Here is a 20,138-nt window from a genome sequence, read left to right on the forward strand (position 1 = left end):
CCGATCTCAGGCCCCGCGAAGACAAGTCCCGTTCCTAGCAACTTGCTCCATCGGATCTAACACCCCCCTTCTAGCTCCAGCGGCCATCGCTTCTTTTAGGTTGAAACTCTTCAATCCGGTCCGGTGGAGACAAATCTCGTGGCGGTTGACAAACGATGGTGGCTCAAACCATCCTTCGTATCCCGGAAACCCACGAGTGCCCAGAAGTTGCCAACCTCCATGGTTAACCACCAGGACAACGCAGCTCAACCCTCCTGACTCCCAGCCGACTTCCACCGCAAACCGCAGCTTGGATTTGGCGGATGAGCCCCGAGAAACTCCACCACGAGTCACCGTGACTTGATCAGGAGTTTCCCAATCCGCCAAAACGAAGCCACAATCGCATCGATTGGGAGCCAACCACACCTCAGCTGCCGGAGTAGAGAACCACCCACCTCTGTCTTCCTCTTGCAGATCCAAAGCCTACATGAAAGTGCCGCCCTCCTTACCTGTCAATCGAAACCAAACCCATCCCGCAAAGCAGCATCTCGGCTGGAGTGAGAACCCTCACCACTCATCTAAAGCCACCAAACCCCCCGGAAGAAAAAGACCGACACACTAAGATTCCATACCAGATCCGCTAGCTCAAACCACGGATTCGATGCCGCCCTCAAGAAACTGCACCGAGCCTTCACCAGCAGCCGCCACCAGAGGAATCTTGGCTTCACGCGCCGGGAAACTTACCGGAAGCCACCAACCCGAGTAACCAGACGAAGACGGAGGACCACCTCACCGGAAGAGAAGGCGATGACAGAAGGAACAAAGAGAAGAGACGCCCTCTCCGGAGCCGGAAGAGTTAACCGAAGAGGCAAGAACCCTAAATTTGAAGGTTGTTGTTTTTAAAGAGAAGGGAGAGAAAAATATTTTAGAGAGAGAAAAAAAAAGTATGTTTAAAAATTCAACTTCAATTGTATTTCTCATCTTCTAGGTCTTAATTTTGGTGACTTTGATGCAATACTACAATAATATTTCAACAATGGCGGGAATGTCAGAATTGTATTTTTTTGTTTCCGAAAGATGAAGAAGTGGCAACACAAGATGCCTATACGCAGACGATACGAGAGTGTTATCAACTTTCAAGCAACATGCGTCTCACCAATAGATTCCAAGTATGTATTAATTATATATTTTAAAATTGCATGAATAGTTTACAAGTTTTGTTAACATCTTTTATTTTATTTTGATATTATGTATTTTATATGATGTGTGACAAATTTTCAATTTGATAACTCATTTCTTTCTGCTTGATTTTGTAGTTAACATTCGCCATAAACCATTATTATTTTCTCATAAGATTACAATTTGTTTTTCTTCATTTTTATGCATCTTCCCTGTTCCGTCAATGACATGTAAACATATATATCTCTTAAAATAACATTTTTAATTAACGTTGGATGAAAGGTCTTTAATTTTCACATACACTGAAGTAGGAAATAGCTCATAAGAATTCATAGTCTGAAGTCTGAACCCATTTTTTCCGTAAACCAAAAGAGAAATAAGACAAAAGAAAGAAAAAAAAAGCATAAAAGGTTAGAAACTTGGAGGCACCAACAGTGAAGCCGCTTTATGCCCCTTCCTCTTTTTGACTTCACTCAGCCTGGTGCCCTACCTATATTCCAAACACCAAAATATAAAAACAAAAGAAAATGACTAGTAAATAGTAAATACTATACTTCTTAGTTTACTATATAAGAAACCCAACAAGTCCATCGATGAAAAAACCAGCCAAGATTTGGGGATTGAACCGGTCATCCTACGGGCCAACCTGTTAAGGACAAGGTTTGGCCCGCACAAGGACTTTAATCCCACTATAACAACTTTTAATCAAGTGTATTTCACACTTTGGTCATCAAAGGAAAAGGGAAAATGATGAGAAGGATATGACCTTAGGTTTGAGGATGCCGTACTTCTTGAATTGTTCCCTCACGACCCTGTTATATATGAAAGCAGCCCCTCTAAACTGTGGCAGAACCAACCATGCCACGAACACTAACTTCGCCGTGTACCATATCGGTATCCTATAAATTATTCAAGATATTTTCACCCATTTTTCTCTATTTTAATAATATTACCATGACCACAAGAAATAAAACATAGATACGATATGATTAATGTTACCACTCTAGGAGAGATTGAAGGATGAGTTCCGAGAGGGTAAGGAAAGAGTAGAGAATCCAATATGCAAGCCATTGTTCGTCATCTACTTTTGATGGGCTCTCTATTGCTAGAACCGACGCATATCTTTACCAATATCATAAACAATCAAATTAAAACTTTACGATAACACCAAACAAAAAAATGTATATTAGAAAACGATAGGAAATTACTTACAAGGGATAAAGCAGCATCACCACGGGTCTGCGTATAATCGTCCCAAGAAAAAAAAAAACACAAAATCACACAATATTATATAATGAATACTGAAACTGAGATCCTCAAAATAATTTTAATCAAAACATAATCAAACGATAGATTGAAGGAAACTAAATAAGATAGAGAAAAACAAAAAAAAAAAATTATATAGAAGAGGAGACGAATGAATAAATATACCCAGCGAGAGAATGAAGAGCAGAGAGAGATGTCGATAGTTTTGTCATTTTTAAGAAGATGAACAACACAACAAAAATCCAAATCAATCAAATGGAAAGAAGTCTTGAAAGAAGTTTCGAAATGCTCTTTGTTTTCTGAAACAAGACCACCAGAGAGATCTTCTTATTTATATATATTAAACTGTCCTGGTTTGGACATTCAAAACGGTTTTGCACAATTTGGTTCAAGTCTGAACCGGGACAATTTGGTATCGTTATTTCACATACCGAACCGATAAATCTAGTTTTTGATTTTTTAGTCTTGTCTACTTTCGCATTTGGCTTGCTATAACCGTAATGCCGGTTGATGAGAGCCAAATCAGATAGTCTGGTTTAGCTATTCTGGCTCGGTTTGTGTGGGATTAGTTTTGATGAGTAATATACCGGACACGTGGGAGTGAAAGAGACAGAGAGTATCGGATTCTAACTTGAGCGTGTCCGACATGTCACCGGCCAATAGAGGCCAGATGTCGGTGTGATTCTCTTTATTGTGATTTTCCATGCTTTCCTTTTATTTATTTTCCTTTAATTACCCATTAAGAAAGAAAAAAATAGTATACCTAAGTTAATCAAGAAAAAAAAAACACATAACTATTATAAATGTGCCAAGTATAGTTTATATATATATATATTGATTCAATTTATCAACATAACAAATCTTATTTTGTCTTTAACTCAATTTTATCCAAGAAACAAGAAAATATAATTATATACATGTATCTTTATTTTCTTACCAAAACTATATAGATTTATAGTAAGGATAATAAAATAAAAATCCTCTATATTTAAATTTTATATGAAGATTTCACAAATATTTAATAAACAGTGATAAAATCATATATATTAATGGTATATTGATTTTTTACCATTATATTGTTTTGGTTCAATATCAGCAATTGAACCAAAAACCATTTCTGTGAAAATCAGATAATTATTGATTTTTTGCCATTAAATTGTTTTGGTTCAATTATAAATGCTATACATGGTATTACCAGTAAACTTTTAACGAGAATTCAACCAAAAAAAATCCAAACTTTCTAGAATTTGCCAAAAAAATATGACTTCCTGGTCTAACCAAATAAATACTTAACTTTTATTGATTTTTAAATATAATAACAAACTTTTCATTGACTTGCCACATTAGCATTTATACTAGTATTTTTGCAGCAGTTTTTGCTCAAAAATATTTTTTGGAAAGTTTTTACATTTAATGCATTGACTTTAATATTAGTTACTAAAACTTTAAAATTATTTATAGGTAAGATTTAAAAAAATAAAGAAATCTTTCTACTTCATTCAAACATAAATATATGATTTCTTTTCATTTTTATTTGAATTTATATTTAAATTATCTTGAATTATTCTATAATATATTTAGTTAATAAAAATTGTGATTTTTTCCTGCATATGATGTAATACAAAATTTTAAAAACTGACATATATTACTCAATAGATGAATAAAAAATACGGGTACAATATCCCACATCGTCTAAAAAAAATTGGGCAATAGTTCAGAGTCATACTATAAAAGAGACCAAAATAATTCCGAATACAAATGAGTAGAAAGCTTAATTTATCATGCATTCAAACTTTAAAATTTTTTATTTGATTTATTCCAGTTCTTTATTTTAAATATTTTTAAAAGGTTAAATATGAAAAATATTTAAAACTTTTAAAAAGTTAAAAATGATAAATATTATACCGTAGATACACAAGAAATATTAAAAATTAAGATGATATAGTGTGAGTTAAAATATCTCAGGACAGGGTTATATAGCGGGATGGGTTTTATCGATATTTATATAAATTAAAAAATATCACTGATTCGGTGTTACACGTGTAAAACATTATTTCATTATTTTGTTAATACTGTCGGTATCAGAGAATAGACATATCTAATTAAATTGATTAAATAAATATTATGTAAAAGAATAATTATATTGCGGTATTATATGCTTTATTTAACAATTATTATATAATTATAACATATTTAACCAACATATACAAATTATAATATAAATATTTTAGTTATAAATGATTTTGCCATGCGGTGTACCGCGAGTCCTACTCTAGTGCTGTTTATAAAGTTAACAGAAAAATTAAATGTCATTAACAACACATTAACTGTTGGGGTTAAATCATACAACGTCGTTTTGAAATTCTTAATTTTTTTTTTTTAAAATGCATCACCAAGGGTTGAACTCAAGTTTTGGGAGTACATAAAGGAGGATTATACCAGTGAACCAGCGAAAACTTTCGTGCAACATACTTGGTTTAATTATATGAGTACACGGATTTAAAAGAAAAAAGAAAAAAAAATCAGAGTTTATCAACGTCGAGAGAGAAGAAAACCTTGGCGTAGAGCAAGCAGGTCAATTTTTTCTTTTCTTTTCAACCTTCAATTTACAGATGACATAGATCTACTCGATTGATTTTTCTGTTGAAACTAATTTCTCTCGATTTGTACTTTTTTCCAGAACTTAAAATTGTTCAGATTAAACGTGCAATTTAGTACCAAAATCTGGAAATTAACTAACAAAAACCTGCAAACTAACCGACTAAAATAAAGAGATACTGCAATTTCTATTCACTTACAAAACCAAAGCTTAGAATTGTTCAAACCAAAACTTAGAATTGTTCAAACCAAACCTGCAACTTAGTTCCAAAATCTGAAAATTAACTAACAAAAACCTACAACTTAAAATGGACTAAATAACAGAACATAAAACAGGGTTGAGCTTATGCCATCTAGGATAACCAACTACCCCATCCGCTTGCTTGTGAGGCTTGGTATTGTTAACTTTGGTCCCATCTTGAGGAAAGTGAGGATTGAGCTTGTGAGGACTGAGCTTGGGAGGACTGATCTTGTGGAAAGGAGAATTGTGACGCATCAAATTGAAGTCTCTAAAACAAAATGAAACAACAAACACAATTAAATAACTATGAAACAACAAACACAATCAAATAGCTATGAAACTAGTCATACACTAACATGATTCTTCTTTGGTCTTCCTTTTGGTTTCTTAGGTGGAATTTCAACAGTTTGATTCGAACATGTTGTCTTGTTATGCCCTTCCTCTTTGCAGTTTGAGCATGTGATGATTCTGTTTGCACGGCTTAACTTGGTCTTAGAGCCTGTTTCATGCTTAGACTTTATCCTATCATAGTTTCTAGGCCTACCAGGATTACCAGTTCGATTAGGTGGTGGAATCACACCTAATCTATTGGTTTGAGGCCACTCCATTATCCCATTCATAGGTTTGATGCCAGTAATGTAAGTCTCACGCCACCTGATTATTGTATAACAATCAAAAACATATTCAGACAGCTTCTTCCTCAATCCAAGGATGACCTCAGCAGCATGAATACAAGGACTTCCATTCATTTGCCATCTTCGACAAGCACATGTTTGTTCTTCCATATTCACAACATATGTATTATCTTTGTACTCAACTTCTGTCTCTGGCCCTATTGCCCAACGCAAGCGTCATGGTTTTGACTTCTTCTCAACTCTATCTAACTCCATGTGTGTCTTCTTGGTAAACCTTGTCTTTAAATCCTTTGCTAACTTAGACCTACTATAATTCCTGGTCATGCATTGTTGCCTAATATCTTCTAACATGTCTAGCAAAGGTTTCTTCCTAGCTTCTCTGATGGTCTTATTGAAGGACTCACTCAGATTATTGAGATTATCATTGCAATAAGAGCCTAACCTGAAGAATGCTCTAGACCATGTCTCCGGTTTGGTGAGAACAAGAGAGTTAAATGAACATGGGTTGTATTCCTTTAGTGTGCCTGTAGTGATTATACTGACCCGGTGTGTAGCTCTTTGCAATGTACCAAAATAGTTTTTGTAACCTCAAATCCTTCCCACCTTTCCTCCAGTTCTCATATATGTGTCTGCAACACTGCCTATGCTCTGCTTCTGGAAGAACCGTGGTTATTACTTTCACCAAACCCTACAAGTACATTGAAAAACATATTAGAAACAATAGGTAAACACTTCTAGATATTTATCAAGCAGTAAACAGTTCACCTTTTGTTTGTCAGAGGTAAGAACATAGCCCTTCCTATATCCTAAGCCCAAATCAGCTGTTAAATATTTGACAACCAATCCCAGTTGGTATCATTCTCTACCTCTACAACTGCCCAAGCAATAGGAACAATCCTATTGTCTCCATCTCTCCCAACCGCGGCCAACAACTGTCCCTTAATATCCCATTTTAGAAAAGCTCCATCTAATCCTATCACTCGCCTACAAGTCTTTTTCCAAGATTCTTTTTGTGCATGGAAGCATATATAGAGCCTATAGAACCTCTGCTTGCTTCCAACTGTAGGTCTTGGGATTGTTTCAATTTCAAAAGTGGAGCCTGGATTTTTCTTTAAAACTTCTGCTTGATAATCCCATATTCGATCAAAGTGAGCTTCATGGGTTTTTCTTCTTTCTTTTATAACCTTTGTCTTTGCTTTGATACATGAATTTTCCTTTGCTTCCAAGTGATACTCCCTTAGGATCTCTCCTTGAATCTCCAATGGTTTGAGTTTTGGATTCAGCCTCAACCTCTCTGAGAACAGGTCTGCAATAGCTGAACGATTTAACATCTTGGACTGACCTGATATCTCACACCGATGGACATTCACATATGTCTTGATCTGTAATTTCTGTTTCTTCTTCTCATAAGAACAGTAGATCTTCCAAGGACATGGATCCTCATCTTCTCTCATTGTCGCAGCACACTTTGCACCCATCTTTAAACTACTGCAACGATAGAACTTGATGTTGTACCTAACATACACAGTTTCTTCTAACTTTAAACCATTACTTGTACAAACATCTAAGGCAAAACAGACATAAAATATAAGATTTTACCTGGTTTTCAATGTGTATCTAAGCAAGCATGTTTGAAATCAGCAGCATCAAAGAATGTCTTTCCCAATTGAAGCAGATCCTCTAGATCAACATCTTCTCGGTAAACTTCTGAAGGTCTCATTTCCTCTTCATTCTCCTCGTCTGATGACAAAGGATCCGGGATTTTCTCCTCATCCTAGGCGTATACATCCCCAATGTCTTCGTCAACTTCACAATCATCGTTCCTACCATCCTCTCTGAAAAACACACTTAAATCTCTACATGTTTCTTCCGCAATGCCACCATAACCATCATCATCATTGTCACTTGGAGGATCCATCTCATCTCTGTCACTAGGAGGATCCATCTCATCTCTGTCACCAGGAGGATCCATATCAATTGTCTTTGAATCCACCATTAGCTTACGTTTCGTCGAACGCTTCTGAGAAGATCGTTTCGGTTCACCTACTCTCTTCTTTGACGGACACAAATTCCAACCAGGAGGACTTCCTTCAACAACGTTACTCCTTGTCTTAGCCATCGATTTTGAATCGAATAGATCTGGATAATCTTTGACTTGGAGGTTAAAAAAAAAAGTTGACCTGTTTGCTCTATGCTGCGGTTTTCTTCTCTCTCTCGGCGACAAAATATGGTAAAGTCGATAAACTCTGATTTTTTTTTTTTTTAAATCCGTGTACTCATATAATAAAACCAAGTATGTTGCACTATAGTTTGAAAGTTTTTGTTGGTTCAGTGGTATAATCCTCTTTTGTACGCCTAGAACTTGAGTTCGACCCTTGGTGATGCATTTAAAAAAAAAATTAAGAATTTCAAAAAACGACGTCTTATGATTTAACCCCAACAGTTAACGTGTTGTTAATGACGTTTAAATTTTTTGTTAACTTTATAAACAGCGTGCTAATTTGGCAAGTTAATGAAAAATTTGTTATTAGATTTGAAAATCAACAAAAGTTGAGTATTTATTTGGCTAGACCAGAAATTCATGCTTTTTTTTGACAAATTCTAGAAAGTTTGGGTTTTTTTTGGTTGAATTCTCAACTTTTAATCTATTGGTAATTTTCGCAGAAATGGTTTTATCAAAAACTTTTCTAAAATTCTGTTGAAAATATTTTGACAGGCACCGTAAAAAAATATTGTCAGTTTCTAACAGTTAGAAATTTTCGATATATCCAATTTCATCAAAACAATTTTAACAGTCAAAGTTAAACTCTTTTTCCAACTGATGGGTCGTCGGAAATTTTCCAATAGTATGAATTCACAGGTGTAGCTCCACTCTCATTTTTCTTTTCTTTTGTTAAAGGGCTTACTCCACTCTCACTTTTCACATGAGAAGATATATGAAAACCGAAAAAAATAAACTTATACTTCCTCCGTTTCAAAATATAGGATGTTTTAGGCAAAACATGCATATTAAGAAATAGTTACTTTTAAAAAGTTCAGCCAGTCATAAACAAGACTGCATAATACTCCCTCTGTATCATAATAGATGATGTTTTAGGATTTTTACATGAATCAAGAAAAACATTTATTATTTAACAATAAGTGTTTTATTTATTTATAATAATATACTTTTATAATTATTAACCAATAGTATTTCATCAAACTCTTAAATTTTCATTTAATGATTCTTGAACTTTACAATTTCTTAGCATTAATTGATAAAAGTATACAAAAAATCATTTATTCTGATACAAAATAAAATCCTACAATATTATCTATTCTGATACAGAGGGAGTATAAAATATAAAATTAATCTAAAAATTATATAGAAAGTTAGAAACATCCTATATTATGAAACAAAAATATATCTCTAAACATTATATATTATGAAACGGAGGGAGTACATGTTTTCTAGTATCCAAAATAAATTTAGTAGTTACCAAAAAAAGAGTACATTCAAATTAAAATACGGCATATAGATAAAGTAAAAATAAATAAATCCTACAAACCCATCAAAGTGACGATTTTATTACATAATGGTACAAGCGTTGGGGTTCTCGTCACTGAATATCTGTGGTGGATAAGCAAACATCTCCACGGGATACCTTGGTGGCTGGTACTGATACTCATTCTTCTTCAGGTCTACCACTTTGTTCCCCTCCACGGCCGCAGCGCCATCGCCTTTGGCACCACCGTCCTCCTTGGCCTCTTTTCCTTCTTTGGGTTGCCCATCTTCCTTTTTCTTCTCGTCCTTGTCTTTGGTTTCTTTTTCTTTCTCCGGCGGTTTTGGCGGCGGATCTTGCTTGACAACTGCGGCGTGCTTCCCGACCCTCTTGTAGACAAACTCAACTAGCTTTTCCGGTGTAAAAACTCCTTTCACGCTCACTTGTGATGCCTTAAAATCTGGTTCCACAGACTCCACTCCTATATAACATATATAAACATGTTTTGACTTTATTTTCTATATGAAAATGTAAAATAACTATATTATAGACATAATTAATCCAGAAAATGCAATGTACACTTATTTCAATTCTCTAGTCCCAATGTAATATTTTTGGCCACTTAATTTTGAGCATTCCAATAAATTTCTACCTATCATAATTAACAACAATGTCCTGAAACAAAAACTTGTACAACTTATTAATAGAGGATATATACTAACATTATAACTAAAAAAAAAAATTAAAATTAAACCAGAGTGTATAGAACTTTGGGATTCTTGGGGAATAGGTGAAGTAAAACTAACGTAGTTGACTTAAGTTAAGACTCGATTCAACCCTATTCGAATTATGTAATCTTGAAATACTCAAAATAAGCAAAAATATTTGTAAAGAAGAAAGAGTTGAAGCTATATGATTATAATAACAAAACTTAGGTGAATGAGTTTCATTTTCTAATGAAAGATTCACTAAACACATGCTCTTTCAAATTGCTATCTTTTAAAAAAGGACCTACATAGTACACACTTACAGGTTCAATTACAATAAAGAAATGGAATCATTTTATGACATACAGAAGAGTCCAAAACTTGATGTCCCAATTAAGTGTAGTCCCACAAATTCAGAATTAAAACTCAGATTTAATAGGAATAGTACCCAATTCATAATATTTAAATGAAAATAATTTAAACAAGAAGAGTGGAGAAAAAAAAAATACAAACCTTTCATTCTCATGATTCTCTTTTGAATCTCCATGGCACATGCTTCACAATGCATGTGAACACTCAGCACCACTGTCACTACCTGTTTTTTTTTCTCAGTGCCCACAAAACATTATTGTTAATTTACACAGAACCAAATAAATATCCTTCAAATTACAAAGCAAGCCCCTAAATCTTACAATAATTAGAAAAAATACCTCTTCTTTTTTCTCCTCAGGTTTAGGCTTCTCCTCCTCCTTTTTCTCCGGTTCGTTTGGAACCGGTTTAGGCTCCGGAACCGGCGAGAGAAGCTCCACTTGACGGTGGCTCTTCCTCTGTAACCTTTCCAACACTTTCAATGGATCTGCCTTCTCTCCTTTCACCACAACTTTACTAGTTTTACAATCAGTTGTTACATCCTCCACTCCTATATATATATCACATTTTCCCATTAGACCAAAACTTAGCTTAAAAATTTTCTAAGTACTAAAAACTAAAGGAGTACTGTAATGAGTCATAGTGGTACCTTCAAAGCCTTTAAGACATCTATGGATCTTTTTAGCACAACCTTCACAATGCATAAAAATCTTAAGAACTATCTCTTGAGGCTCTTTCTTCTTCTCGTCTTCTTCAGGTTTCTTATCCTCTGGTTTCACTTGTGGCTCCTCAGCTTTCTTCTCCTCCATTTTTTTATCTTCCTGAAAATGGCAAAAATAAGGAGAAGTGAATTTGAGAAGTCAATAGTGTTTGTCTATGTAAATTTTGAAAAAGTTTGAAAAACAACACTACACTAACCTCTCCCATTGAATTTAGTGTCAGTGTTGAGACTTGAGAGTTGAGTGGCACAGTTATTAAAGCTTTTTTTTTTTCCTTCTTTCCTTCTTTCTTTCTATGGACCGTCAGATTTGGTGCTTTTGATCTGTTTATATATTACACACACCACATATATATTTTTTCTTTTACCCCACAGAGACAGAGCGCATTTACTACCAATTTCGTATTTCGTATTTAAATACTCTATTTTTACTACTATCTTTTTTGTCCCATTCAATTACTATTATTCATAGTAGATTTTGTTGTTGTTGTTGTCATTGCTTTGAATGTTTTGTTGTTTGTTAATGCTGGACTTGAATGTTTGCTTCACATAAAATTAAAAAGACTAATGGTGGTAAAATACGTTATTTGAAAGGGATTTGAAACACAGAGAAAATGTGATGAAGAAAAAGTTCAAAATTTTCTAGACGTTGTGTCATTTTCGAAACCTCTTATAATTGAACACGAAAATCTCGTGAAAGGGGAACAAATACTTGACTATTTATTGAGATCTACTCAAAAAGTACAACTATTTTACTTGAGAATGGTTTATTGAGTTCTGCCAAAAAGAAATTAAACTCCTCTAATAATTTATCCACTATTTCGCACAACCTAGACTTTGATTAAGTAACAAATAAAATGTATTATTGCAAATGGCAGACCACAAAATAGGTAAAAACTCACATCGGGGGTGTAAATACTAAGTACTGGCAGAAAGACTTGGAATTTTATAAGAAGACAGGTTGTATCCATTACAAATTTTATTCTTTCGATGTCAGAAATCGCCTCAGTTTCCCGTTGAGATATTAGAGAAATCTTAATATTAAGAATGTGTATATTATATGAATCCTAACTGAACCTTTCAATTGTATTAAAAAAAATAGAAAAAGAAAAAACGTACTATAATACACAAATTGAGATGAGATATACAACTTTATCTTCACATACATAGCCGACATTTCGAATATTTAAGGAGCGCTAAAGGAGGGACGGGGCTAACCGGCTAAGGGCATATGCATCGGTTGTCCTACAGTTTTGGTCTTTCAATTATTTTATTTATATTTTGAGAGTTTCTTAAGTTTTGTATAGCATTAGTGTCTTTCAGGGTGTGGTCCTTCATAGTATTTTTAATTAAAAAATTAATTATTTAAATAAATATATAAAAACATATTAAAGTTTTAATTTAAATAAAACATATAACATTGACATTAAAAACATAAGAAAATTACAAACTTACAAAAACTTGAAAAAAACAAAAAATACAATTAAAACATTAAAACATGAAAGATAAAAAACATAAACCACACAAACATCAAAGATAAAAACATACATTTTATTAAATTCATATATTTTTTTTAATTAATCTTCATTATCTGGAAGATGTCCAAAGTTAGTCCAAATATGCTCAATCAAATCTTTTTTTAACCGTTCATGGACTTTTTTACCCCGAATTTCTGTAAGACGAGTAATCGTAGTGCTCATATTGGAACCCAAACTGGCGGCACCGACGGTATATGTTTGATCCACATCTTCTCCGTGTTGAAATTCAGAAACAATGTTTCGGTAACTGTATGTTCCTCTTTCATCCTCGATAATCATATTATGGAGTATTATGCATGCTCTCATAACATTTGCTATTTTGTATTTATCCCATAAACGAGATGGATTTTTAATAGCGGCGAATCTAGCTTGCAAGACAACCAAAGCAACCAAAGCAATTTAAGATCAAGACACAACCGAAGCAACCAAAGGAATTTATGATCAAACTTATATTGTATAACAATTCATATAAATTTTTTAACCGAGCATTAACAGAAATAAAGCATAGGAAAACTATTACACAACCAAAACAAGCAAAGTGTTTACCTTTGACTCAATGATTCTCAACTGCTCTGTGACTTCCCGTGTTGTGTTGCTGTCTTCAAGTGACCCTGAGGAAACTCATGACCACCAAAACAATATGCAAGCTATAGTCAGTTTAACTTTAAAGAAACAACAAAATCTAAACAAAATAGCAACAATCTTAGAGACAAAACCAAAGCAACCAAAGCAATTTATGATCAACACACAACCAAAGCAACCAAAGCAATTTAAAATCAAGACACAACCGAAGCAACCAAAGGAATTTATGATCAAACTTATATTGTATAACAATTCATATACACAACCGAAGAACCCTAAATCGATATCAAAACCGAAGAACCCTAAATCGATAACACAACCGAAAAACCCTAAATCGATATCAGAATAAAAAATCGAAACCCAGAATCCTAATTCGAACTCTAATAACAAATCACAGACCCTAAATCGAGAAAGAATTTCGAATCCTAGAAGTTGAAACCCTAAATTCGCTAACGGCTGAAGAAAATTACCTCCTTTCACTTCGAAACCGGGGGATAATCTTCTAGATGATACCGCGGATGGATTCGTCGGACGAAATCTCCGGTTCCTTTCGCCGGCAAAACGAGTCGCCGTCGAGAGAGATAGAGAGAGAAAAGAGAAAGTCGCAGCAAGAAAATGATCTCGAACATTTGATTTCTTCGTTTCCCCTACCCAAAAAAAAAAATTCTCTCAACGCCTGCCACATGTACGGACGGACGGAATAAACAACGTCCCATAATAAGGAACGTATCTTCGATAAATAACACATTTACATTTAAATTAAATCTTTTAATTACGAAGGACGGTTGATAGGACAACCGATGCACATGCCCTAAGAAGCTCCCGCCTACGTAGACCAACAAGAGGCCATGCATAAATTAATTCTTTTTATCGAGAAGTGAAATATTATAACAATAACTTTTTTTGCGATAATTTGTTATAATGGCACGATGTTTTGAATCTAGAGAGTCTCATCATGTGTTTCAGTTTGGTTCCTTTCATCTCTCTCTCCTTTAAACTATTACTTGTTGGTGTTTTTAGTTGCAAATACCAACCGATTCTATCTTTGTGAACTTAGTGGGCTTAGTTAAGGAACTTAGGACGACTATATAGATCATCTAATCTTGTGACACGGGAACAATTAAATTCCTTTCTAGAAGTTATTTTCGGTTTATCTACACGACGAAATTAGTTTACCTTTTAATGAGTTTATCAGAAGAATCCCATGTGGGATGGTTGTAATGTGAGTTTTCGATCTAATACAATGAGTTAGCGGACCTAAAAAATATTTACGTTCTCTTTTTCTTGAGAAAAAAGAAATTGTGTTCACAATTTTTAGTTAATCTCTCTTCTTCAGAACTAAACGTGTATGTTTTACACAAGAATATTTCTTCTATCTAGTGTCGAGAATCATTGAAAACATATGACATGATTGAATAGTGTGGTTCAACAATCGTTCAACGATTTATATATAAAAAAAACAATCGTTCAACGAATCAACTGAACGGTCCATTAAGTCTACAATTTCCAACTTTTAAGCTATTGTTGTTCCACTTAATTCAGAAATTCCAAATCAGTATCTAAATTTTTTCTTTTATTAACTAGTAAAGAAAGGTACAATAAAGGCAGTTTTTCATCTGTTGGTTTATCTAAAGAAATTTATTTCGTACAGGTTACTGATAAGCAAGTTAGGTAGTGTCCGATCCGTCTTTTGATATTTGGTTAATAGCTAACTTGTATTATACTCAAAAAAATATTTGATCTTCTGTTTAGAAACATCTATGTTTTTTAAGCAATAGGACAAAAGGTGGAATATTTATATTAAATAGACTATATAGTTTAGAGCATTTAAAACGAACGTCGTCCTCTATCTTCTAGATAAGGAGATTTAACCTATATAATTCCTAGTGATCGCAATATTCAAACAACTACGATTGTGAAGAAAATGTAGTTGATCATCAATTCACTTTTTTATAAAGAAATTAATGAAGGAATTTGAGAACCGTTATATATATATATATCTCAAGCCATTCCCCTTAAGAACAATCACCTCACACACAGAGCTATTTAACTCTCTTAAGTACAAAAATGGCTGGCTACCACCTCGAAGCGATCGAAGCGGCACCTTTGAAGGACGATGTGGATATTGTGATCCCAACCATCAGAAGCCTCGACTTTCTTGAACAATGGAGACCATTTTTGAGGCATTACCACTTGATCATTGTCCAAGATGGAGACCCTTCGATCAATATCCGAGTTCCTGATGGTTATGACTACGAGCTCTACAACCGCAATGATATCAACAGGATACTTGGTCCAAGAGCTAGTTGTATCTCCTACAAGGATGGTGGTTGTCGTTGCTTTGGCTTCATGGTGTCCAAAAAGAAATATATCTACACCATTGACGATGATTGCTTTGTAAGTCTCTTTTCCATTTCTATATTCATAATACGTTTTGATTTATAACTCATGCAACTTCATGCATTTTTTCTTCTTGAAAACGGTAAAAGGTGGCAAAGGATCCAAGTGGGAAAGAGATCAATGTGATAGCTCAGCACATAAAGAACCTTGAAACACCTTCAACACCACACTACTTCAACACTCTCTATGACCCTTTTAGAGATGGAACTGATTTCGTCAGAGGGTATCCTTTCAGTTTAAGGGAAGGTGTTCAAACCGCCATATCTCATGGCCTTTGGCTCAACATCCCTGATTACGATGCTCCAACCCAACTCGTAAAGCCCCGCGAACGTAACACCAGGTCATAATATAAAAATTTCAACATCCTTTCCAGCTTTATATTTGTATTAGTCTTGAACATTCTCTAAGAAGAAACATAATTGTTTTTGGGTTGGTTGTAGTTTCTCGGTTTGGATAGGATGAAATAATTGATAACTAATACTTAAAAAAAAACAAAAAAAAAAAAATTTAATTAAATTATAACTATTTTCGTATATATTAAATTATCAACTTGTTTCAATTCGGTAGGATGAAATTTGGTGTGATTCCTATTTTTTCAAGTCTAAAGATTTTTTTACCAATTCTCAATGTTAAAAAAATAATTCATTTGGTTTGATTTGTTTTGCCACCATCCCTCATCTGTATTTTTCTTTTATGGTTGATATTATAGCAAATGGTTTTTTTAAAACACATTATTTGTTTATCCAAGAAACAGTTAGAGGTTTTATTGGTATTTACTATATGAATATAAATGCTACAATAGTCTTTGCAGATATGTTGATGCAGTGATGACAATCCCAAAAGGAGTATTGTACCCAATGTGTGGCATGAATCTTGCTTTCAACAGAGAGCTTATTGGACCTGCTATGTACTTCGGCCTTATGGGTGAAGGCCAGCCCATTTCCCGGTATGATGACATGTGGGCTGGTTGGGCAGCCAAGGTGGTGTGTGACCACTTGGGCTTTGGTGTCAAGACCGGTTTGCCGTATCTGTGGCACAGCAAAGCCAGCAACCCGTTCGTGAACCTGAAGAAAGAGCACAAGGGTCTCCACTGGCAAGAAGATATGGTTCCTTTCTTCCAAAACCTTCGTCTCTCCAAAGAATCTGACACCGCAACTAAATGCTATATGGAACTTTCGAAGATGACAAAAGAAAATCTCACTAAAGTGGATCCTTACTTTGAGAACTTGGCAGATGCAATGGTCACTTGGATTGAGGCGTGGGAGGAACTTAACCCGCCGGTTAAGAATGAGGCGTGCGATGAGGAGCTTAACCCGCCGGTTAAGAAGGGCAGTGTCAAAGATGTCAAGGCCAAATGATGAAGATTATAGTGTGTGATGCTATTGTTGCTACATGAATAAGTAATGTTTTGTTTTGGATAAGTAATGATGTGAGTTTATTATATGATATTGCATTTTACTTTTCTCCGTTTTGGATGTGTGCGTGATTATGTAATAACTTGATGATATGTATTGAGCGTGATGGGAAGAATAAGAATGTCGTATTTCTTATTTCATGGATGACTTCGTTGATTTTGCCGTTAGCTATCAAACTTTTGTCGTTTAACGTGAAATAAAATTTTATCTCAACAATACGTATTGATATTGCCGTCTCTGGGAGTGTCTTTCTAAGGTAGACGTAATATGAGGTAGGTTTTTTTTACAGCATGAAGTGTTTTTTTCTCTCTTGATATATATTATCTGTCCAAAAGTTAATAAAAGAATTAAAAAGATGTGGAAACAATTATATGTCATATATTGACTTTTCGGTTTTTAGAGATGCACTTCATGACGACAAAAAAAAGAGATGCACTTCATGTTCCTAACGTACACGTGTTTGGTTTATAGTTTCCTCTTAAGACTTTTAATAGTAGTTTTTGTTATCTTATGTTATATAATAAGTTTTAAGTTGTTTGCATTTTTTTTTGTATTTTTAGTTGTTCTTGGAATGTTAGTTTTATGTATCTCTTCCAGTTCCCAAATGGATTCTATCTTATAGGCTTTACGATCTCTCTTGTACCGATGTTATTTTGAATAAACACGAGTTGACCAAACCAAAAGGAGATACACTTCATACAAAATGTGGAAAACATGTCTCCTTATTTAAGTATTGATTTTAACGGCAACCCAAAAAACTGTTGTTTGACATTTTTTTTATATAAAGAATAGAGTAAATCTTTGACCATAAATTTTATAGGTTATAAAAAAAAATTGGTAAACTAATCTTTCCAAGTCTATAGCAATATTTTCCTTCGAAATTTACACAACTGTCTTCGTATTCATTTAGAATCATTCAAAACCATTTATAATTTTTCATTTAGATGCTCAAAATATTGAATAATATATCCAACCGAACAGAGGACGTGTGTTCTCTCAGTAATTAAAAACAAATTAGAATACGTATTCTCGAAGGGAAAATCAGGTGGTATTCGCCTTCGTAAAGGCAACGAAATTATTTTCGTTGACCAAATTGAATAAAACAAGCATATCAAATTACCAATAATATGTTTTGAAATGATATATTAAGTGATGTCAAAATAACAAAACATTTGTTTATTAAGAAATATGTTGGAGATAACTAAGATTATCAGAATACATATATTAATAATGTAGAAGACAAAAAAAAAAAAAAAAAAACTCAATTATGAGGGCGTGAGTGCTTACATGGTGAAGTAAGGGTATATGCAAAAGTTAAGCCCGTCCTCATCAATTTGTCAATATCCACAAAGTAAACCCATCTATTCTTTCCCAATCAAAGATTATCTATATATAAGAGGGACACTAGGAGAAGCAGGTAAAGTATTTAACCAACAAAAAAAAAAAAAAAAGGGGGGGTCAACAAAAACTTGTATGACCCACAAAAAACACTTCTTGATTCTGTCATAGATAAGTAAATATTAAACCAATTAGATACATCATCTTCTCATACAAAGAGATCATCAATGAAGAATCCGGTGGTGAAGACATGGAGAAGAATGAAATCCTTTGGGCATACAAGCTCTTCGACCACGGCCACGGTCAAGAAGAGCAAATCTTGGACAGGCTCTATTTCTCTAGAGGATGCTAATAGTATCGAATCAAAAGGTAAGATGAGGAGGAAAGAGTCACCCCAACATGGGTTTTTCACGGTTTGCGTGGGTCCGACGAAACAAAGGGTCGTGGTGAAGACGAAGTTGGTGAACCATCCATTGTTCAGGAACTTGTTAGAAGATGCAGAGAATGAATATGGATATAGAGGCGATGGACCCATTGTTCTTCCTTGCGAGGTTGACTTCTTCTTCAAGGTTTTAGCCGAGATGAAGTCTAATGATGGCCATGGTGATGACTATAATGATGATGACGATGATGATGGTTTGACCAGTTCTCCAATATGCGGGTTAGGTACTCCGTATAGATCATGTGGTGGTGGTGGTACCGATTCCATTGGCATTAGGCGAAACAGCTCGTACAAGCTTCTTCGATCTCCCTCCTTTTTCAAGTTGAATAGATTTTGAAGTTTTATTTTTTTTTCTTCTTTTTTCTATAGTTCATAACATTACCATATAATTTTTTTGTTTTGTTTTAAATTGTGTGGCATGAGTGGAATTGTGAAAGAAAACTCTCTCGCTTCTCCGAAAATTTGAAAAAAAAAACTTGAATTTCTTTCAAAGATATGTATTTTTAATGTCGGCTTAGATCATATTTATAACACATTTCTATTATTGATATATTGTATGTACTCTAATCTAATTTGTTTTCTCATTTGTATCTTAATATAAACATACATGTTAAGAGGTTTTGGATGAGTGAGGCATAATTTGAGTTAAAGAGATAACTAAAAGGGCTAATTTACAAGAAAAAAAAAACAGAAGAAACGGATTTGAGCTCTACACCAATTTAAATTCTTTTCCTCCATTTTGTTATAAAATTATGGTTTCTATTTATTGATTCAATTTTGTATAATATAAACTAATAATGAAATATTCAACTTTATCTTTGTTAAAAGAATCTTATGATTTAAAAAGTAATTGACACTTACATAACAGTAATATTTAATTAAGAAAATGAATGTTTAATATTATAATATGTGTGAAAATATTTGAAAAGACGCATAAAACGAAAAGAGTTGTTATTTTTCTTACATGATACTAAGAGGCACGCAGCATCAACCGCCAAATAGGTACTTGAAATATTCAATGAGTGAATCGTAAGCATCATATAGTTATATTTTACTGGCTTCATATTAATTTATTAATTGTATGACAACTCTAATTTTGGTTTGTATCCGGAACAAAATAATTATTTGTCTTCCGTCAAAGAGGCGGCAGAGAAAGAATCGTGGCTCCTATTAAAAGTTGAAAATGATGTAGTAAGACTGAGGTGTGTAGCTCATACCAAGTGTGCATTAAAGTATCTAATTGTATGAT

The 20,138-nt window shown here is 33.9% G+C and overlaps 4 protein-coding genes and 1 pseudogene across 5 annotated transcripts; 2 read left to right on the forward strand and 3 right to left on the reverse strand.

Annotated features, from left to right (window-relative positions):
• Positions 1 to 1,401: 1,401 nt before the first annotated feature.
• On the reverse strand, positions 1,402 to 2,818 carry LOC104725323 (HVA22-like protein e). Its single transcript, XM_010443963.3, has 5 exons — positions 2,590 to 2,818; positions 2,371 to 2,397; positions 2,158 to 2,280; positions 1,925 to 2,057; positions 1,402 to 1,648 (listed from the first exon to the last, which is right to left on the reverse strand). The coding sequence occupies exons 1-5, from the start codon at positions 2,634 to 2,636 to the stop codon at positions 1,628 to 1,630; spliced, it is 351 nt and encodes a 116-aa protein (XP_010442265.1). The 5' UTR covers positions 2,637 to 2,818; the 3' UTR covers positions 1,402 to 1,627.
• Positions 2,819 to 5,375: 2,557 nt separating this feature from the next.
• LOC147948849 (uncharacterized) lies at positions 5,376 to 8,017 on the reverse strand (annotated as a pseudogene).
• Positions 8,018 to 9,302: 1,285 nt separating this feature from the next.
• LOC104725333 (heavy metal-associated isoprenylated plant protein 7-like) lies at positions 9,303 to 11,818 on the reverse strand. Its single transcript, XM_010443975.3, has 5 exons — positions 11,375 to 11,818; positions 11,106 to 11,277; positions 10,798 to 11,006; positions 10,601 to 10,682; positions 9,303 to 9,861 (listed from the first exon to the last, which is right to left on the reverse strand). Exons 1-5 carry the CDS (start codon positions 11,381 to 11,383, stop codon positions 9,467 to 9,469), a joined length of 867 nt encoding a protein of 288 aa, XP_010442277.1. The 5' UTR covers positions 11,384 to 11,818; the 3' UTR covers positions 9,303 to 9,466.
• A 3,317-nt stretch (positions 11,819 to 15,135) lies between these two features.
• On the forward strand, positions 15,136 to 17,244 carry LOC104725342 (putative UDP-arabinopyranose mutase 4). 2 transcript variants are annotated; one of them, XM_010443997.3, is made up of 3 exons: positions 15,136 to 15,691; positions 15,784 to 16,034; positions 16,506 to 17,244. In XM_010443997.3, exons 1-3 carry the CDS (start codon positions 15,362 to 15,364, stop codon positions 17,050 to 17,052), a joined length of 1,128 nt encoding a protein of 375 aa, XP_010442299.1. In that variant the 5' UTR covers positions 15,136 to 15,361; the 3' UTR covers positions 17,053 to 17,244. The 2 variants fall into 2 exon arrangements, with proteins under 2 accessions (XP_010442299.1, XP_010442289.1); XM_010443987.3 differs by having other exon boundaries at positions 15,200 to 15,691; positions 16,497 to 17,244.
• A 1,278-nt stretch (positions 17,245 to 18,522) lies between these two features.
• On the forward strand, positions 18,523 to 19,439 carry LOC104725349 (uncharacterized). The gene has a single exon (XM_010444009.2). The coding sequence runs from the start codon at positions 18,675 to 18,677 to the stop codon at positions 19,224 to 19,226; it is 552 nt and encodes a 183-aa protein (XP_010442311.1). The 5' UTR covers positions 18,523 to 18,674; the 3' UTR covers positions 19,227 to 19,439.
• Positions 19,440 to 20,138: the final 699 nt, after the last annotated feature.

Source organism: Camelina sativa, chromosome 2 (assembly GCF_030686135.1).
Source record: "Camelina sativa cultivar CO46 ecotype springtype chromosome 2, ASM3068613v1".
NCBI classification, from domain to species: domain Eukaryota; kingdom Viridiplantae; phylum Streptophyta; class Magnoliopsida; order Brassicales; family Brassicaceae; genus Camelina; species Camelina sativa.